The sequence below is a fragment of the Motacilla alba genome, chromosome 1A (assembly GCF_015832195.1).
Source record: "Motacilla alba alba isolate MOTALB_02 chromosome 1A, Motacilla_alba_V1.0_pri, whole genome shotgun sequence".
Taxonomy (NCBI): Eukaryota; Metazoa; Chordata; class Aves; order Passeriformes; family Motacillidae; genus Motacilla; species Motacilla alba.
The window spans coordinates 46,243,209-46,260,227 of NC_052031.1; the positions used below are offsets into that span (position 1 = coordinate 46,243,209).

General features: G+C 38.1%; 1 protein-coding gene across 4 annotated transcripts in view; it reads left to right on the forward strand.

Moving 5' to 3' along the window:
* Window positions 1-17,019, forward strand: part of ANO4 (anoctamin 4) — a 210,754-nt gene that overhangs the window by 149,905 nt on the left and 43,830 nt on the right. For all 4 annotated transcript variants that reach the window (XM_038152973.1, XM_038152974.1, XM_038152975.1 and 1 more), the window contains 6 exons: window positions 4,893-4,999; window positions 6,887-6,942; window positions 7,442-7,563; window positions 13,598-13,732; window positions 14,480-14,576; window positions 15,099-15,159. In XM_038152973.1, coding sequence (XP_038008901.1) covers window positions 4,893-4,999; window positions 6,887-6,942; window positions 7,442-7,563; window positions 13,598-13,732; window positions 14,480-14,576; window positions 15,099-15,159 — 578 coding nt within the window. The remainder of the gene's footprint in view (window positions 1-4,892; window positions 5,000-6,886; window positions 6,943-7,441; window positions 7,564-13,597; window positions 13,733-14,479; window positions 14,577-15,098; window positions 15,160-17,019) is intronic.

The window sequence follows — 17,019 nt, forward strand, 5'->3', positions numbered from 1 at the left end:
TGGGGCAAAGGCAGGTGGAGGAGAGATTCAGCTCTTTCATGACTTTCGATTTTACTTTGGCAGTTTTGAGGCTGTGGTGTCAAATTGGAAACAGAGAGAGCCACTAAAACATTCTTCATCCCAAAGTGATCTTGTTTTAGGCCCTGTATGATATGAAAACCCCCTGCTAACCATTAATAAAAATGTCCTTTTACATAAGCAAGACAGTTCGCTGCAGCCTTAAAAATCAAGCAAAATGAAAATCAGCAACTTCTAATAATATAGCCATTTTCAAACAAATAAAGTAGAGAAATGTGTGGTATTATTCTCAGGGGAATACTGCAGACTCACGTTGCTGCTGCCACTACAGCTGGGGATTTACTTTTTCAATGTTAAATGAGCTAAAAACCTGCTATTACCTCAGCCAACAACAGGTTGGCTGTTGGCTCTGTGATTTACCTGGGAGTACAGAAGGCTGGGCATTTTTTCTGTGCTAAGGAATACACTACTCACATAGAGTAGACTCCCACTTCTGAGTGTCCAATAGAGATCACCACTTCCAACAGCATCTGTGCTCTTAGTTTGTACTGCTTCCAGCAGAAGGCAATTTTAGATATGGTGAGTGTCAGACGTCAAATGTTTCAGTGTCTGTGGATCTCACAGTGCAAAGATACACACGGATCTGTGCATGCATCCAGCCTCCCTTTGTACCTTTGTCACCAGGCCACAGGTGCTCAGATTTCAGCTTGTTTATCTTGCCACTAAATCAGAAAACAGCCTTTTCCTGCATTTTGCTTTCCCAAAATATAAAAAAGTAAAAAAAGCAAGAAAAGTAAACCCACTTTTTTTCAAATGTGTATTCAAATATTCAAGAGCTAAATTTACCCTTTAAGGGTTTGTACAACATGCAAAATTACCAAAGACAATGTATGAACAGGACTTCATTGGTAATTTTTTCTTGGTTGAATTTGCACTAGGCAACAGTTAGCTTGCTGTGCTTTGCTATCCATGGAAAGATAGTTTGAAATTTCCAGTTCCCAGTTTAGTTAGAAAGGCTACAAATATAGCTTCAAAGCAATTAACCTTCACTGACTCTTCATGTCTCTTACAGTATAAGTGTAAGAGCAGTATTTCCAGAATGACATTTTTGAAAGGGACTTTAATTAAGGATCAACTCTGGAAGCTTTCCTTCCAGAAGTACTCTCATTATCTTCATTGGGATTTTCCTTTTGAGTAAGGATAGCTCACACAAATAAGACTTATAGGGCCAAGTTCATGAATGTTGTGGAACAAATCACTGGCTTTATCTACCTGTACATTAACTTCACAGGTAAAAAAAAAATTATAATGTATTAACCCTTACTTATTTTTTGTCTTACAAATGATGTGACAAAATGATGAAAACCATCAGTGAAGAGTCTCATAAAAAAAGTCTAAACCCTTACTGAGCCTGAAAACAAGCTGTATTGCTCTTATGAATATTCAAATCCTTGTGCATGTTGAAAATCTAACAAGGGCAGCAGAAACAGAACAGCTGAGGAAATTCTTCCACCTAAAAGCAACAAGGGCTAAAAAACTCGCTAGAAAAGCCTCTGCTTTATACAGTTCATAGCTCAGTAATGTCTGATAAATGTTTATGTGTACCTAGTTTGAAATTGTCTTCAGCTCTGGCCCCTGTGAACTGAAATTTGAAGTGTGAGATTATTCACAGACTGAGAAAATCTTTCTCCTCTGAATTCTTCATTGGATGCTGTAGAACATGGAATAGCTTTGATGGTTATTGTGTGAATATGGATTTACCACCCACATTGAGAAATAAGACAAACTGAAACACAGAAAATTGGGGGGAAGAAATGTCCGTGAAGCATGGGAAGAAGGGGAGGTGGTTGAAAGGGGTAAGCCCCACACTCAGCTGCCTCTCACCCGACAAGAGCAACTCCTGTGAGTTTTGAGATAAATTGAAACCTCCCTGACATTGTCCTAATTGATGTCGCTGTCTAACTGGGGTGTTGTGACACAGATACAGCTGCCTGAGATATTCTCAACTTTTCAAGGCCTTCCCCTCATGTCTGCCTCATTGTTTCCTATGCCAGAGGCCCCTGCCCCATTGATTATGGTGATGCTGCTCTGTCTGGGTCTACTCTACAGACAATTTCACAGAAAAAATAAATGAGTATTTGAGTTAAGCAGATTTTAAAAACCCTATGACTTCTATCTTCAAAAAGAAGTGAGGATTATTTTTTAAATGTTACCACATGCAATTCTATCCCAAAATAATGATATTGTTAGGGATGGTCCAGGACATCCAGAGGACTCCTTTTTGGCACTACTCTTTCACCTTTGCTGAACTCTAGCATCTCTTCTTTATCTGTGTCTTCATGAATAACTTTGGAAAACACTCAAGGGCATGTTTTTGACCCACTCTGATCATGTTGTGTCCTTCCTCTCCTCTCCCCCTCCTGCTCTTACTGGCACAAGCCTGGGCAGGGGAGAACCTCTACAGCTCATATTCTCACAGGTGTTTTAGGACTGCTTCAGCTATTCTGGAATAGGCAGAGTTCTTCATGGCAGTTATCATACTGATGTGTTTACATCTGCTTCACAGACACGTCTGGTTATTTCTTCTTTGCCCATATGAGATTAAAAGCTAGTAACACCATTACTAAGTTTACAAATTGCTGCAAATTACTAGTGTTCCTTTAAGCAAGTGATTATTTCTTTGCTTTTTAGAGTTCCTGTAATCCTTGTTTTTTGCCTTTTTGCATTCATGACACTTGAAAATAGAAATTCTTAAATACAAACAAAACTATTAAACAAGTTCTTCAGAAAAGATGTTGAAATGGCTATCTCTAGTTACAGTATGAGACAGTTGTGATAACAGATGGGCAAAGTAACCTTGTATTACAAGGAAAATAGATTAAGGTGTTATCTGGTTCCATGTTGCAGGTTTCCCAGATAAGGTGATCCAATTCCCAGTTGAATCCTACAAGAACTCGTCAGAATGATGAGTCAAACTAAGTAAAAATGAGAATTACTGTGCTGTTTTGATATCTGCGAAGTTGTCTTCACAGTTCTTTAACTGTCTGGGAGGTGAGGTCTTGGATAGTCAGGCAGTAAAAGAAAATTAAATAAAGAGGAAAAATCTAACTATTCATGTCTGTTTTACTCCTGCCTTTTAATTTGTTTCTGCTGCTACACAAACAGCCTAATGCAGAGTTCCAGCATCAGCTGAAAACAACACTGTTCTACCTGCTTCACAGTTTAGATTTTATAAAATATTATTTCTGTCAGCATTAAGATTTACATGAATGCAGTATTCTTTTCTCTCAAAATACCTTTGGTAGTTATTATTTCACATACTGATTACTTTCAGCTGAATTTGATACAGGTGTAGTGGTAAAGATACATCTTTATATCCACATATCTTTCTGTATCTGAAAGATAACCTCAGTCTTACATACCTTTTGAGTAATAGCAGCTTGGAAATTGGAATAGTGGTCCAAAACTGTTCCTATACAGAAAAGGCAGTGGCCAGTGGAGACCAGCTGTATTTGCTGTTTGGTACCAGCCCATGATAAATCAGCATGGACATGATGGTCAGCCAATACCCATAAATGTAATTACTTTTGGCAAGTACTGTAGGGCATGAGTAGGACTTTGAGAATAGCAGGGAAATGGGAGGAAGCCAGAAATACTGAGTACAATAGTGAGTAGATTGTAGACACAGAAATGGCCTGTGAGTATCTGGGGTGAAGTGGCAAAGGACTAAAACACTAAAAAAACAGGTTTTATTATTTCTGGTGCTCTTGGAGCAATTTGTCTTACATACCTTTACTTTAGGATATTTTTTTACTGTCAGCCTTTGAAGCAGAACATAAGGATCTTATGTACACATTGTATTGTATTGAAAATTCAGCTGAGAATTTTGATAATAAAGAGGGAGCACATAAAGTTCTCAAAGTCCAGAAGCTGGACTCCTCGTTTCTCAAAATTACTGTGGAGGTGCAAAGCTGTATATTATTTCCCATGGGTAAAGATTGATTCTGAAAAAAAAAAAAAACAACTTCATTTGGATAAAATTCTCTGAGGGGAAAACTGAGCAGTGAATCTCACATTGTGCAAAAGAGAAGATCAAGTGAATCTACTCCAAGCTACTGATTAAGATGATCTCATTTAAGGTTGTATTTGTCTAGTGTGCTCTCCTACAAATTCATCTCTCTATGACACTTCTGTGACCTTAACATTTAATTTATCAGTTTATTCAATTCTGCAGCTCTTCAAAAACACAGATGAGGAAACTAATATTGCCCTCTATCCACAGGGTTTGTTGGTTTTTTTAAAATTTATTCCATCCAACCTATTGAACATAGAATCTACATTCATATTCAACTTGATAAGTGGCCTCTGAGAGCTAATTTTCTTCTATATTTTAGCTTCCAGGACCAAATGTAGGCGTATATGATACTTTCATTTCTAAAATTGTATTCAGTAACAGCTTTCAGTAAGAATGGTTTACCAGGTACATGTTTCCAACTGACTCTTAGGTGTAAAGCACAACAAAAAAGCCTACAACAGAAGTGAAATTCTACTGCTGCACTTACAAAGATATGCTTTTGCAAATTTTTGTGCAATAATTCTGTAGTTTTCAATGAATTATCTAAAAGTGATGCATATCACAATGAATACTTAAATATCTTTCCCCAGACTTCTCCACATAATTCTTTGTAAGAGAATGAGCACTGTTAATGACAGTATCTCCCCTGGCTAATCGTCTCTCAATCAAGTGTCTTTAATCCTCCTTGCATGTGCTTACATACATTTTTAGAGTGCTACAAAAGTAATGGAACTAAATATTTGCCTTAAATGTGCTATTAAATATTTCTGAGATGCCCTTGGTTTTTATTTTCATGTAGCTTCATAATACACAACAAAGATACTTTCTTCAATAATGCTACAAGAAGTAGAATTGTACACCATATCTTACAAAGAGTGAAATATGAAGAAGGGAAAAACAAAATTGGTAAGTACTGAGCAATGTGCTTTTAAATGTGTCTTTAAGAAAAGAAAGGAGAAGTCTGCCTGGCCTCATAACAGAATCTTTTCCTTCCTTTTTAATCGCATTGGTTTTGACTGTTTCCATCTCACCCACTGCTGTGGTAGGGGCTTTGCCTGGAAGATGTGATCATCTCCCTGTTATATCAGTCAGCTTTCACAGGCACGTCACCACATGGGATTTATAACCTCTGCAAGGGAAGAGGCTGATTTAAACATGAAATATTAACAGATTACAAGCAATGAAGCAGAGAGACTCATGCAGGAAAACCTTTATTCTTTCATTAAAATGTGCTTGGAAGGATGGCAAGATTTGTGCTGCTCTACATCTCAGGCTACAGGGCTTCTCCCTGGTTACCTATCCATCCCTGAGGGAGATGGAGGACTCTGTATCTCTGGTGATGCTGTAAGTCAAAAGGGAGTTCACCATTGATGTCCTCAGTGCAAAGAATGCTATTCATAACTGGGGCTTCATTTTCAGTTAGTGAGTGGAGTGGAAATTTGGAGTGGCACACGTGCAAGTCCAGGAGAGCGGGCAGTGACAGGGGAGGGACAGAACATGAAATAGTGAATAGTGGCCACCTTCTGCCAAGTCATACAGAGCACACACAGCTTGAGTATCACACAGAGACAAATGTAGAGACAATCTCCATAAAACTCTGCAGTCTATTTCATTTCCCTGCTGTTTAAACCTCACCTTTCCTGAAGAGGAAGAGAAATATCCCAGAATTTCACTTTCTTTCTCTCTCAGCTGTGGGGTTGAGGGCAGCAATAGCCCTGAGCAGAGCTGATGTTGCATCTTGCCCAAACACCTGCAGTCCCTGCCTACCTCAAGATCCCAATCTCCCTCACATGTCAACTTGTGCTGTACGTGTAGTGAACACAACCTTGCACTGATCACTGGGCAGAGCAAAGCCCAGCTCAGCTGTACAAGTTTTACTTTTCTGACAGAGACATTGGAAGAAAACATATTTTGCCAGGCAGATACTGATGCTATCACTGAAAGTGTCATTCATATTGACTTAATATTTCTCATTGCTGTATTCTTGCTGCTGTCTATCCCCTGTGAATTAGGAAAGGAATCAATACTCTATGCCTACTGGTCAATAGGGTTCAAATACCTTCAGGTTCTTCATGTGGGTATTTTGTTTTGCATTGCCTGGTAACAGTACAGTCCTATTTTGGTGATTTTCCAATTGAAAAGCACCAACATCTCAGCAAACATTATTTCTCCAGGCTCTCATTAAAGAGGGACATGGCCTGAGTGGGTTGTATGATTACTTTTTTGTGCCACATAGGAATGATTTTATTTTCTGGTCTTGTAATGCTGCAGTTTTGTTCCTTTCTGTCTGTTCAGCAACTTTCATAAGACACAAGCTGAACACATTTTAAAAAGTTCTTATCATATGGAAATTTTGAGTTTCTGTTGCATTAGTGGTCTGCAATTCAAAAATGTCAAGACTTACCCTGAAGTTTTTAGCTCCCAAGATATGCAGTCTTTCATTTAAATAGCTTTGTTAGACCATGTTTTATAAGGTCAAACTTTGAACCTGGTTTAAAGTCTCTAATTTCACTGAAGTTACACTAAAGATGGATTTGGCAAATTAATCTTTAAGCCTCTTATCTTTATGCCTTAGCATAATAAATGATAGATTCTGATCAATATTTGAACAAGTCTTTCTCTGTATTATTTCTTAGTTATCAAAATCTATAGAATATTAATTTTTCTACATGTATCGTGTACTGTCAATTGGCTTCCATCTTCATTTAGCCAGTTTATGAAAATATGTTTTGTTTTTTACTAAGCCATTTTTCTGCTCCTGTTGGTAAATAATTGAATACTTTTGATTGTCAGGTCTGAATCGATTGCTCAGTAATGGCTCCTATGAAGCTGCATTTCCTCTTCATGAGGTATTTTGCTCTTTTTTTTTCCTTTTTGAACAGACATTTCCCACAAAATGAATTCTTAATTGTGTAATTATTTATCCTTAACCTTATTAATGTCTCGCTCTGACATGCTTCCATTTAGCGATGTTTTTTTCCTTGGGGAAAAATTAGGGGTATTTCTTGCAAAAAGATATGAGTAAAGAGAGTTATTCCAGATCTGTTCTGTAAAAACTCTTTGAGTTGATGTATCGGTATGTTTTCAGAGAGGAAAACATCACACTCTGGGGGGCTTTTTGAGATTCTCCAAAGATTTTCTTTGCATTTATAGGCTATGACTTTAATATAATATATTATAAATTCCTTAGGAAGAGTATTCTCAAATCTTAGTGACATCAGCTGATTTTTTTTTTTTAATGCCATATTTAGCTTTTGGAGCACAAGTTTGTAGTTTGCATAGTAGGAGAGATTTCTTAAATATTCTTTTTTGCTGCTGTTATTCATTAATGTCAGATTTGTATTTTAGGGAAGTTACAGAAGTAAGAATTCAATAAAAACCCATGGAGCAGAAAACCACAGACACCTGCTCTATGAGTGCTGGGCTTCCTGGGGAGTGTGGTATAAATACCAGCCGCTGGATCTTGTAAGGTGAGATTTACCTGCTTTTGCTATGTCACATTGTAGATGCTTTGAGCACAAGTTTTTTCACTTCTGACAAAACCATGGAAAGCTTATTTAATTCATGTGGTTTTTAAAAACTGATCCTGAAGTCATGGGAAACCATTTAGTTCATGGTGACACTACATCCAAAGAAATATTTATAGAGGAGTTTGAAGAAGGACCTGAAAGTGAAAGGAGTTTCATTCCAGAGTTTCCTGATACTGTAATTTGTACTGAAGTGTTTACATTATATTTAAGAGAGAAAAAAAGGAAGAGAAGAATCTATGGAGGCTGGATATACTTGATTAGACATCTGTCCACAGGAGGAGTTCTTCCTCCTTGGAGCATGGCTTTGGTGAAAGATAGGCTCTCACCAACTAGATCTTCTTTTTTCAAAAAGCAACCACAGAATGAGCACTGGATGAAGTTTCGTGATGCTTACAAATGGCACAGAGAGAGCTTAGAGTTGCTGAGTGTGCTACTGTGTTCACAACACTAGAGGTGGAAGTCTCCTCTGTACCACTTCCCTTTAACTCAGACCAGCCACATCACCACTGTCCAGACTTTTATTCATCTTGGAAGTAGTCAGCAAAGCAAGAAATGCTGAGGAAGCTGAGATGTGATTCCAAGTTCTTACAGTCCTTTTAAATAATATTTTCAAATATCCTTGCATGCACTAATAGAGGATTACATATTTCTTATGTATATAGAGACAGTCAGAGCCTTTACTGATGATGATGGCAGAACTATTATTGGACAGTAATGGGCTTTTTCTACTTGAAGAGAGGAATATGGAGCTGCAAGAGCCTGTTAATAAAGTCTTCAGATGTATCAGGAGCACTGAAGATACATTGACCATCAGGAAGGGTCATCCACAACATTCAATTGGTCCAGCTTATTAATTGCCTCTTTCATAAGTCCTGTAACCAATAGAAAACTTTGCTCTTATTTATTCTCAAAAATTGTTTCCAATTGTTTTCCAAATTGTAGAGGGTAGCCCTGGAGACAGACAGTGTTACTGATTAAGGCCATATAAAACCTATCCATTTCATAAAACAGAGAGTTTCATTTCCATGGGTAAAAAGCTAACCAAGAAATACAATAAAAAGTTTTACTGAGTAATGTAATTTTTTTACTGCCTTAGAAAATAATTTATTAAATCTCATAATTTAATCCCAAAAACTTTTTACTTCTTTTTTTAATACACTGGACAGAAATTTGGAATTTTTTGTCAAATTGCACAACAGAAATCACTGATTTATGGAGGAGCCAGCAGTTACACTGAAGGGGTTTTTTGCTTTTAATTTCCCAATACACAACAAGATATTATTGTCACAGTACAAACAACTTATCTCTATAGAGTTTTAGAACCATTTTTCCATAGTGGTCAAGGCTACTGTTCTTCATCACTTCTTGTTTGTGAAAGTGCTCTTGAGGCAATATCTGGTGTTTGGTTTAATTTGAGGATCAGGCATCTGAAAGGTTTGTGAAAGTATGAGAATAAATGGTAACAGAATAAGAAATGTTAGAGATATGATTATTCTAGACCTTGATAGCAACCTTCTTGCATAGCCTGGGTTTAAAGATTTTTAAAGAAAGTTTATTTTTTCATCAGACAGATTTTGCAAAATCTATTTTAAAAAAAGGCAATTGCTATAGACCCCCTAGCTGAAGTCAGGAGTGTCCTGCTGTTGTTCAGAGTAGGTGTTTACCCAAAGAGGAGAGGGGCAGGGGGAGCTGTGCTCCTCCCTGAGCATTGGCACAACGATTCACAAGCCACCAAACTCAGCAGGTCCAAAGCTGCAGCCCCAGCCCAGCCTGCCATGTGCTGCCTGGAACACATCCACAGCTGTGATGAATTCACTAAAGGAGGGTGACAACAAAGAGAAGGGGATGCCTTTTCCTTCTCACTTCACAGATGCTGGATTACTCACATTTCCTCAACTCCTGCTGAGTTTTCAGAGGATTTGAAGATTTGGGAGGAGCTAAGGAAATGTGAGTAATCCAGCATCTGTGAATGAATCTTCCACATCTACTGCCACTCTCAGCAGTTCACGTGTCTATTGAGTTGGAGACTTTTCCTTGTAGAACTGATGACACCAGCAAGACCTGCTGTTCATTTCACTTGGAAGCATTTCAGTGGGCACACTTTAAAAAGAAGCTTTGCTAAGTGCCTGTTCTACAGCAGGAAAATCTTTTTTTTTCCCCCCATAAGAGTCATGTGGGATTGTGCTTGAAGGGTGTAGTGTGGTCATCTGTACAAAAGGAGGGGCTGGATGTTGATTCTTCCACAGACATCTGTTATGCTGTTAGTTCACATCATGCTTTAGAAAGGCTGAGAAATAAACTGGATATAGATAGTACATTTATGTCATCAATAGCTGTGCTATTTCTACCTTAAAGTCAAGTTACCACAATGGTAAGTGAAAATGTTCCTACTCCAGTGCTGTTTTATTTTTTCCTTAGATGTTAAAGTGAGGTTTCCATCTCCTATGCGGCCAATTTGGCAACTCCAGATTTCATTTAATCTCATCAGCTGGCTGTTATGGAGATACTAGTCACTAAAAATAAGTGAGAAAAAGTCATTTGAGGGAAATTGCATGATTCTGCTTCCACTCTGCTTTGAAACATGTGGCAGTACGATTGCCCAGAGTTGGCATATTTTTCACAGCTACTCCTATTAGTCAACAGATGTGGTACCGTTACTTTAATTATACATCTCCTGGAATTTAGAGTCCATAGATGCTTTACAATAACAATTTATGACCCTTAGAATTGATTATAATTAGAAAGAAACAGGTCTCAGTATATTTATATGCTCTGGGACCAGGTAAATCAACAGAAATAGTTCCAGTGATTCCTGGGGACTTTGGATCACCTCCTTCACACTTCCGTGCATTGTTACTTCCTTCTTGATTCTGCACAAGTTGCTCCTGCTGCTGCATGTAATTGACAGGACAAAAATGCAGGGACGAAAACTGGTTATTAAGTGATTGTAAAGATATCTAAGTGAACTTGGAAGCAAAAACTGATGCCTGAGTAACTTCCATTTTGTCCCATGTTTCCATTAAATGTCTTGACTGCAAGCTGACTACTCCCTTTCAGTCTCCTGTCAAGCCTTCCTACTCACCCCATTGCTTCTGACATGAGAGCTTCATATGTCCAGAACACCTGCTGGAAAGCTCTAGTTTCCATGGTGTAGAAAGTTCTGTACAGAATTTCATTCTTACCTGCTGAAGAGTTAATGAAAATAGATAGGTTCTTGGCTTTAGCCCTGATGTGTCTATTATTCTAGATCCATGACTTCCTTCTAGGCATGTTGAAAGTAAAATATTCTGTAATGAGGGTCATTAAACATAGGATAATCCAATAGCACATTTCATAGGTTGGAAATTAGACTTTGTAGCTTAATACTTTCCAAAAATGTGCCTTATTGATAAATATGAATATTGAAATCTTGTCCCAGGTAAGTCATAGCTCTACCACTGGAATGGGTAGAGGGGATATACAGTTCACCATTAAGGTAACTGGTATTAAAGGGCTAGTATACAGGCTAGATTACAAACGAGAAGCTGAAATTACATTTTTATTATTTTTTGATGATACAGCATATATAAGGATAGGAGAGATGGATTATTCTACTGGGTGCTTGGGGGTTTTTTATGTCTCTGCTTTTTAGGTTAGTTGTGGAGAAAAAAATTCTGTGGGAGAACCATTAAAGACTCAAACTCAGATTTTTTTCTGTCCATTTTAATAATCTGAAAAAATGGATAGTAATTAATTGGCAAAGTTAACAAGAACACAAAGATGTTATCAACACTGGAAAATTTCAAAGAGGCCTTGAAATGAGTAGAATGATAATAGGTGAAATTTAGGTATAAGTCATGCACAGTGATGCATTCTGGAGAGAAACCTCTGGAATTCTTTGTGTACATTGTTTCCATAGTATCTGTGCAGAGACTAAAAAGAGAAATATGCAAACCATAGGGCCAGAAGACTTGATATATTAAGTTGATCCTGATGCAATTTACAGTAGTACAGCCTGTGCCTGTAGAGTACCAACTGTGTTGCAAAAGGCAATAATGGAATATTGAGGCTGTTTATCCATATTTAAACGAATACGTATCAAAGTAATGCCAACATCTTACATTTAATTTTAAAACCCAGCTCGGATGCCTTTTCCTTTCTTTTCAGAGATGGGTTGCTCTCCATCATGGACAGTCTTCTTTATGCACACACTGAACTTTACTTTGGTCTTCATCTAGGAGGAAGGTGTTTGATTTCTAGATCAAAAAGAATACTATGATTTGCACTGTTAGATTGAAGGCCTCAACAGGGTAGGAGATTATTTTTGCCATTAATGCTTGTCAGCCAGAGGATTGAAGTGAGGAAGCATTCATCCTTGAGTGTAGGGAATGAAGTGAAAAATAAAGCTTGATGAAAGTTAGGTGGACTTCACTACTTCAAACTATGTACATGGAGAAAAATAGGTCATCCATATTTAGTGGAAGTAAGCTCAAACATGAGTTTGCATTTTTGGACATGCAGGCACACGCTAATGTCCTAGACGTAAGGAAAATAATCAGGCCAAAGGTTTCATTTACACTCTTAAGACAGATCTTAAAAAGCAGTTTGCAGTGTGTTTTTTACAATCAGACCTGCTGCCCTTGTCAGAACTGAGCATGTTAGCTCAGTTAGCATGTTAGCTTACCATCTCTTTAGTCTGTGAATTTGAGTCTCTGTTGAGTGACAGAAGAATAAAAACAAAATGACAATACTTGGCTTCTTATACACAGATGTTAAACTCAAATGAAAATAGTCACTAGAGATCAGTGTCTTCCATCAGAGCATGAGTTCAGGCCAGAGAGATATTTCCCACACTGGAAATTTTTAACTACAACTTGAAAACTGCTAATTTTGTGCAGTCCACACCAAGTGTCCTCCAATGTACCCAGCACTAGGGACAGTCCTAGGGCTTTCCGTTCTCACTGAGAAAGTTTGGCCAATGATGTTTTCTGGTAGAGGAGAGGAGCCAGCAGTGCTGGCTCACTGCACGTACTCTCTGGATACATCAGAAGTGGCATCATTAGGGTGAAAGAGACTTTCCAGTAGCAGCTGTTTTTAAATTGAGTGGATATGCAAGTTTAAGTTGTCTACAAAATGCCTGAAACACAAGCATATAATCTTGCATCATTCTTTAAAACAAATCTTGCAAGTAATCCCCTAAAATCCACTGTGCTCAATTCAATAGGACAGTACATGAGCCTGCTCCTCTGCCAATGAGTTCAGCAGGTTTTTGTGTGCTTGATGTATTCTCTAACACATAAATAAAGGTTTGGTTGTATTTGGGAGGAGGAAAATTGCTAATGAATATGTATGTAGCAAGATGAAAGTTTCTGTCTACTTTTCTGCTAGTTTTTGAGCAATATATCTAATAAATTAGGATCAATTCAGACTGCTTTCCTCAAACCATTGCAAGATGATGGACCTTACTTGCACTTCACTTTCCACTGCAGTAGAATTGTGAAATTAATTTTGCAGGAACTGAGCTAAGAAAATAAATAATCAAATGAAAATAAGCTGTATTGGAGAATGAACTCTGGTTAATTAATTTCTTAGAACTCAATTTGAGCTCAAATAATTTTTGCTGTTTTACAAGCTTTAGGGATAAAATTTATTTCAATGCAATTATTCAGGCAGTAAAGTCAAACAGGCAAAATCAAAGCACCCCATCAATTTCCCAAATACAAAGAACTAGCTTTCTAAAAGTAACTCAGTGTTTCCTTCATGAGGTCACCACTTATCTAACTGTAAACTGTGGTTATTGAATTTTTAAATTATTGTTTTAAGTTCATTACTGAGGCAGGTCCCTCAGTGTGTATTTAGAAGCTTAGCTGAAGACTTTTTCTCCTCTTTAATCTACTCTTCAGATAAGATAGAAATATTTTTTTCTACCAATGAGCAAGATTAAATAGATTATTCTAATTAGCAGTTAACTTTGCTGTGTTTTGTTTTAAAACAGACGGTACTTTGGTGAGAAAATTGGGTTGTACTTTGCCTGGTTAGGCTGGTACACAGGGATGCTCTTCCCAGCTGCCTTCATTGGATTATTTGTCTTTTTGTATGGAGTCACCACTTTGAACCACTGCCAAGTCAGGTAACATGGGAACTTTTAAAAAGAAATTGCAACTGTGGGTTATTATTAATAATTTGAGAGATCTTCCCACAAGCTGTTAATTATTTCATTTTAAACTGTTGAATGAACAGTCAAGAAAAGACTGCTTAGTTGTCATAAGGTACCCAGTATCAAACTTCCCATGTTTTATGCTCCTGAATTGAGATGAGAGGAAATTCTTCTAGCCCAGTTCCAGTTGTTAATGGTGCTGGCAACTCAGAATGAAGTAGGGAAAAAGCAGACTCCTTCATTACTCTTTAAGAGGCCAGCACAAGGGTGGGGAATTTTCACTCTCTATAAAGCCTTTCCCAAAGATCCACCACAGAGAGGCATTGCTCAGATGAAGAAATTTCTGGACCTTCTGCTGAGTGCTGCATCTCTAAGTTTTTGTGCACTTATGTCACAAGAATGACTTTGTCTGAAGTTATCCTCACCCTCCTCCTACCAAAGGTCACTCTGACTCAAGGAGAAGCTGAAAATGATAAACAAATACTACTGGGTTGTCCCTGGAGAACTGCACTCTGCAGCTATGACTGTAAACTCTGTAGTCTTAGACAGTCAGCAAATATTAATTATACACATGCAGTTATGAACATCTTGGCTTCAGTTACAGATCAGTTTTGTTCAATAAGTAACTGAATATCAGCAAAGCCTATCAATCCAGACAGATTGTTGTGCAGATTGTTGTAATAACCAAGCTATTAATTTTTGTCTTTCCTATTTTTCCAGTAAAGAAGTCTGCCAAGCTACAGATATCATAATGTGTCCTATATGTGATAAATACTGCCCCTTCATGAGGTTGTCGGACAGCTGCATTTATGCCAAGGTATGTTTTAGGCTATGCAAATAGAGATACTTCCTGGCAAAAGCATGAATTTTGCCTTTTGCATTTGTCTTCAGTGAGCGTGGATGGATGAAATCTTGAAGGGACAGATCGAGCTCAGCCAACATTAACATTGTCTTTCACCAGTGTTTAATTTGGGTTCTAAAATATTTTAATGCAATTTGCCCTTAGAGATTCAGCACCGTCAGAGGTCATGTCACAGAGCTATGTGTTACAGTGTCCTTGACATCAGCCTTTATCTTCTCATCCGTCCTCTCTGTGTGGTTCCATAAAATTAATGCTTTGGGTCTGAAATGATGCTCACATCTGGTGTTGGTCGGGGTCAGTCCCAGGCCAGGCTGGCAGATAGTCCTGTCAATTCACAGGTGGATTTCACATGTCAAGGGAAGGATCCTCAGAATTGGCAGGCCAGGTAAACTCATGATCACATTAATTTTAGTAGGTAAAAAGCGAAAATAAAGGCCTATTATCACAAACTGATCACATTATCAATATATCTCTCAGGTAACCCACCTTTTTGACAATGGAGCTACTGTCTTTTTTGCTGTTTTCATGGCAGTGTGGGGTAAGTTTTCATTTTGATATTAAGTAATTGCACCATCTTCTTCATAAAGACTATGATGCAATATGATGCTTTTTATTTTCCAGCAAACTTTTTATCAGACACTAAAAAAAGCGAAAATAGGCTTGAGACTTTCCTGTTTCTGCAAAAGGAACCTGCAATTGGTTGGATCAAGTTTTTACTTGGTAATAATTTTAATTAAAACAAAAAGATGAATCCAGTTATGTAGTGTCTATGTAGCTTGATGTAGCTTATATATATATATATATATATAAATATATATATATATATATAATTCTGTGGGAATTTTTAACCATTTTTAAATCCATTGGTACTAAGGCCTTCTCTCTATTACTGCTCAAGGCTTCTCCCAGCTTAGGGCAGCTCAGTTTAGTGTCAGTACTAAAATGGAGCAACAGTTTTTTCCCCATCTTGCAGAAAGGCAGTAAAACTTCAATCCATGTAAGCTGGTTGCACTGAAAGCAAAGCTCCGATGAAATAAATAAAAGATTTCATTGAATGGCAAATTGATCCGAGTGTGGTCTAACTGTTGCCATGGAGGCTGAATTTTGCCCATAGAAATGTTCTATTTTCGGCTCAACTATTTTCCCTACTATGTCATGTAGGCAGAATTGAAGGCAAGAGGAACCAGTAATTTCTGGCAGCACAAAAAATTATTTCAAACAATCCTTGAACATGCCCAGGCTCTTAGCTGCTACCAAGCCATTGTGAGAGAAGGTTAACAACTGTAGAAAATGGCTCAACCAGGGGACTCAAAAACAGCATCCAAGTCCTTGAGCTACCCAGATTTAGTCATTGTTCTCCTGTTCTTACTCACACATCTCCAACTGCTTTGGAAAGGTGTTCAAGTAATTATAATCTTAATTTTAAACTGCAAATCTCTTTACTGAACCACAAGAAATACCCAGGAGGCAACATGAGAGCCACCAGAGCAACATAGATTAGCTTACCTGTCTACCTCAGTTCCTTCCTCCAATCAAGCCTTTTAACGCCATTTCATGTAATACTAAAAATATTCAAATATTACAAATCACATTTAAGAAAAATCCATAGATCATGCAGTCTTTATGTTTCTGCTTGATATTTCATCTTTATTTTAGAGCTACATAGAGCTAAGAATTACCAAAAATTTCTAAGCCCTAAAGACTTCTTTTAGATGCTTACTCAGCTTTTCCAAATTCTCTCCATGTGCTTACTGAAGTTGAGAATTTCCAACACAATGTACAGGCAGGGACATCTCTAGCTAGGAAAATTGATGGGTTAACATTGCTGAACATTTATGGCAGTGTTCCTAACTGCTGGTGAGCATTTCTCCGTAGTGCAGATTTTGCACCAGTGCTTTTCTGCTCACAGAATGGTTTCTGTGTCTTAGCAGTGCCCAGATCCAGGGCTGTAGGAAAAGTAGCTCTAGGTAAGGGGAGTCCCTCACAGAGGTCACCATGCCTGGTCCTGCCTTGTGGTCACTGCCTTTGAGGAGCCTGAGGAGGCAGAACATGCCTGCTACAAAGTGTTGTAGTCCTTCTCTCTTTCATCTCTCCAGTGAACAGGAACAACATCTCTCTCTGGTTAGCCTGTCCTCCCTCTCCCTCCTTCAGCATCACTGTCAGACTCCCAGACCCAATTCCCTCCAGGAATCTCCACACCAGCCTGACAGGACTGAGCAATGCCCTGCCCACCCATGCATCTACAGCACCTAAGTCCACAGTGAGACAGGGAAAAAAGGCAATAGAAGTTGCCCCTGGATGATTTGGCTAGTGGAGAAGAGACTACAGGACAGCAGCTGGAGTGAGAGCTTTCCCCAGCACTTCTGTTGGCTTACACTGTGCTTGGGAGCTGACTGCC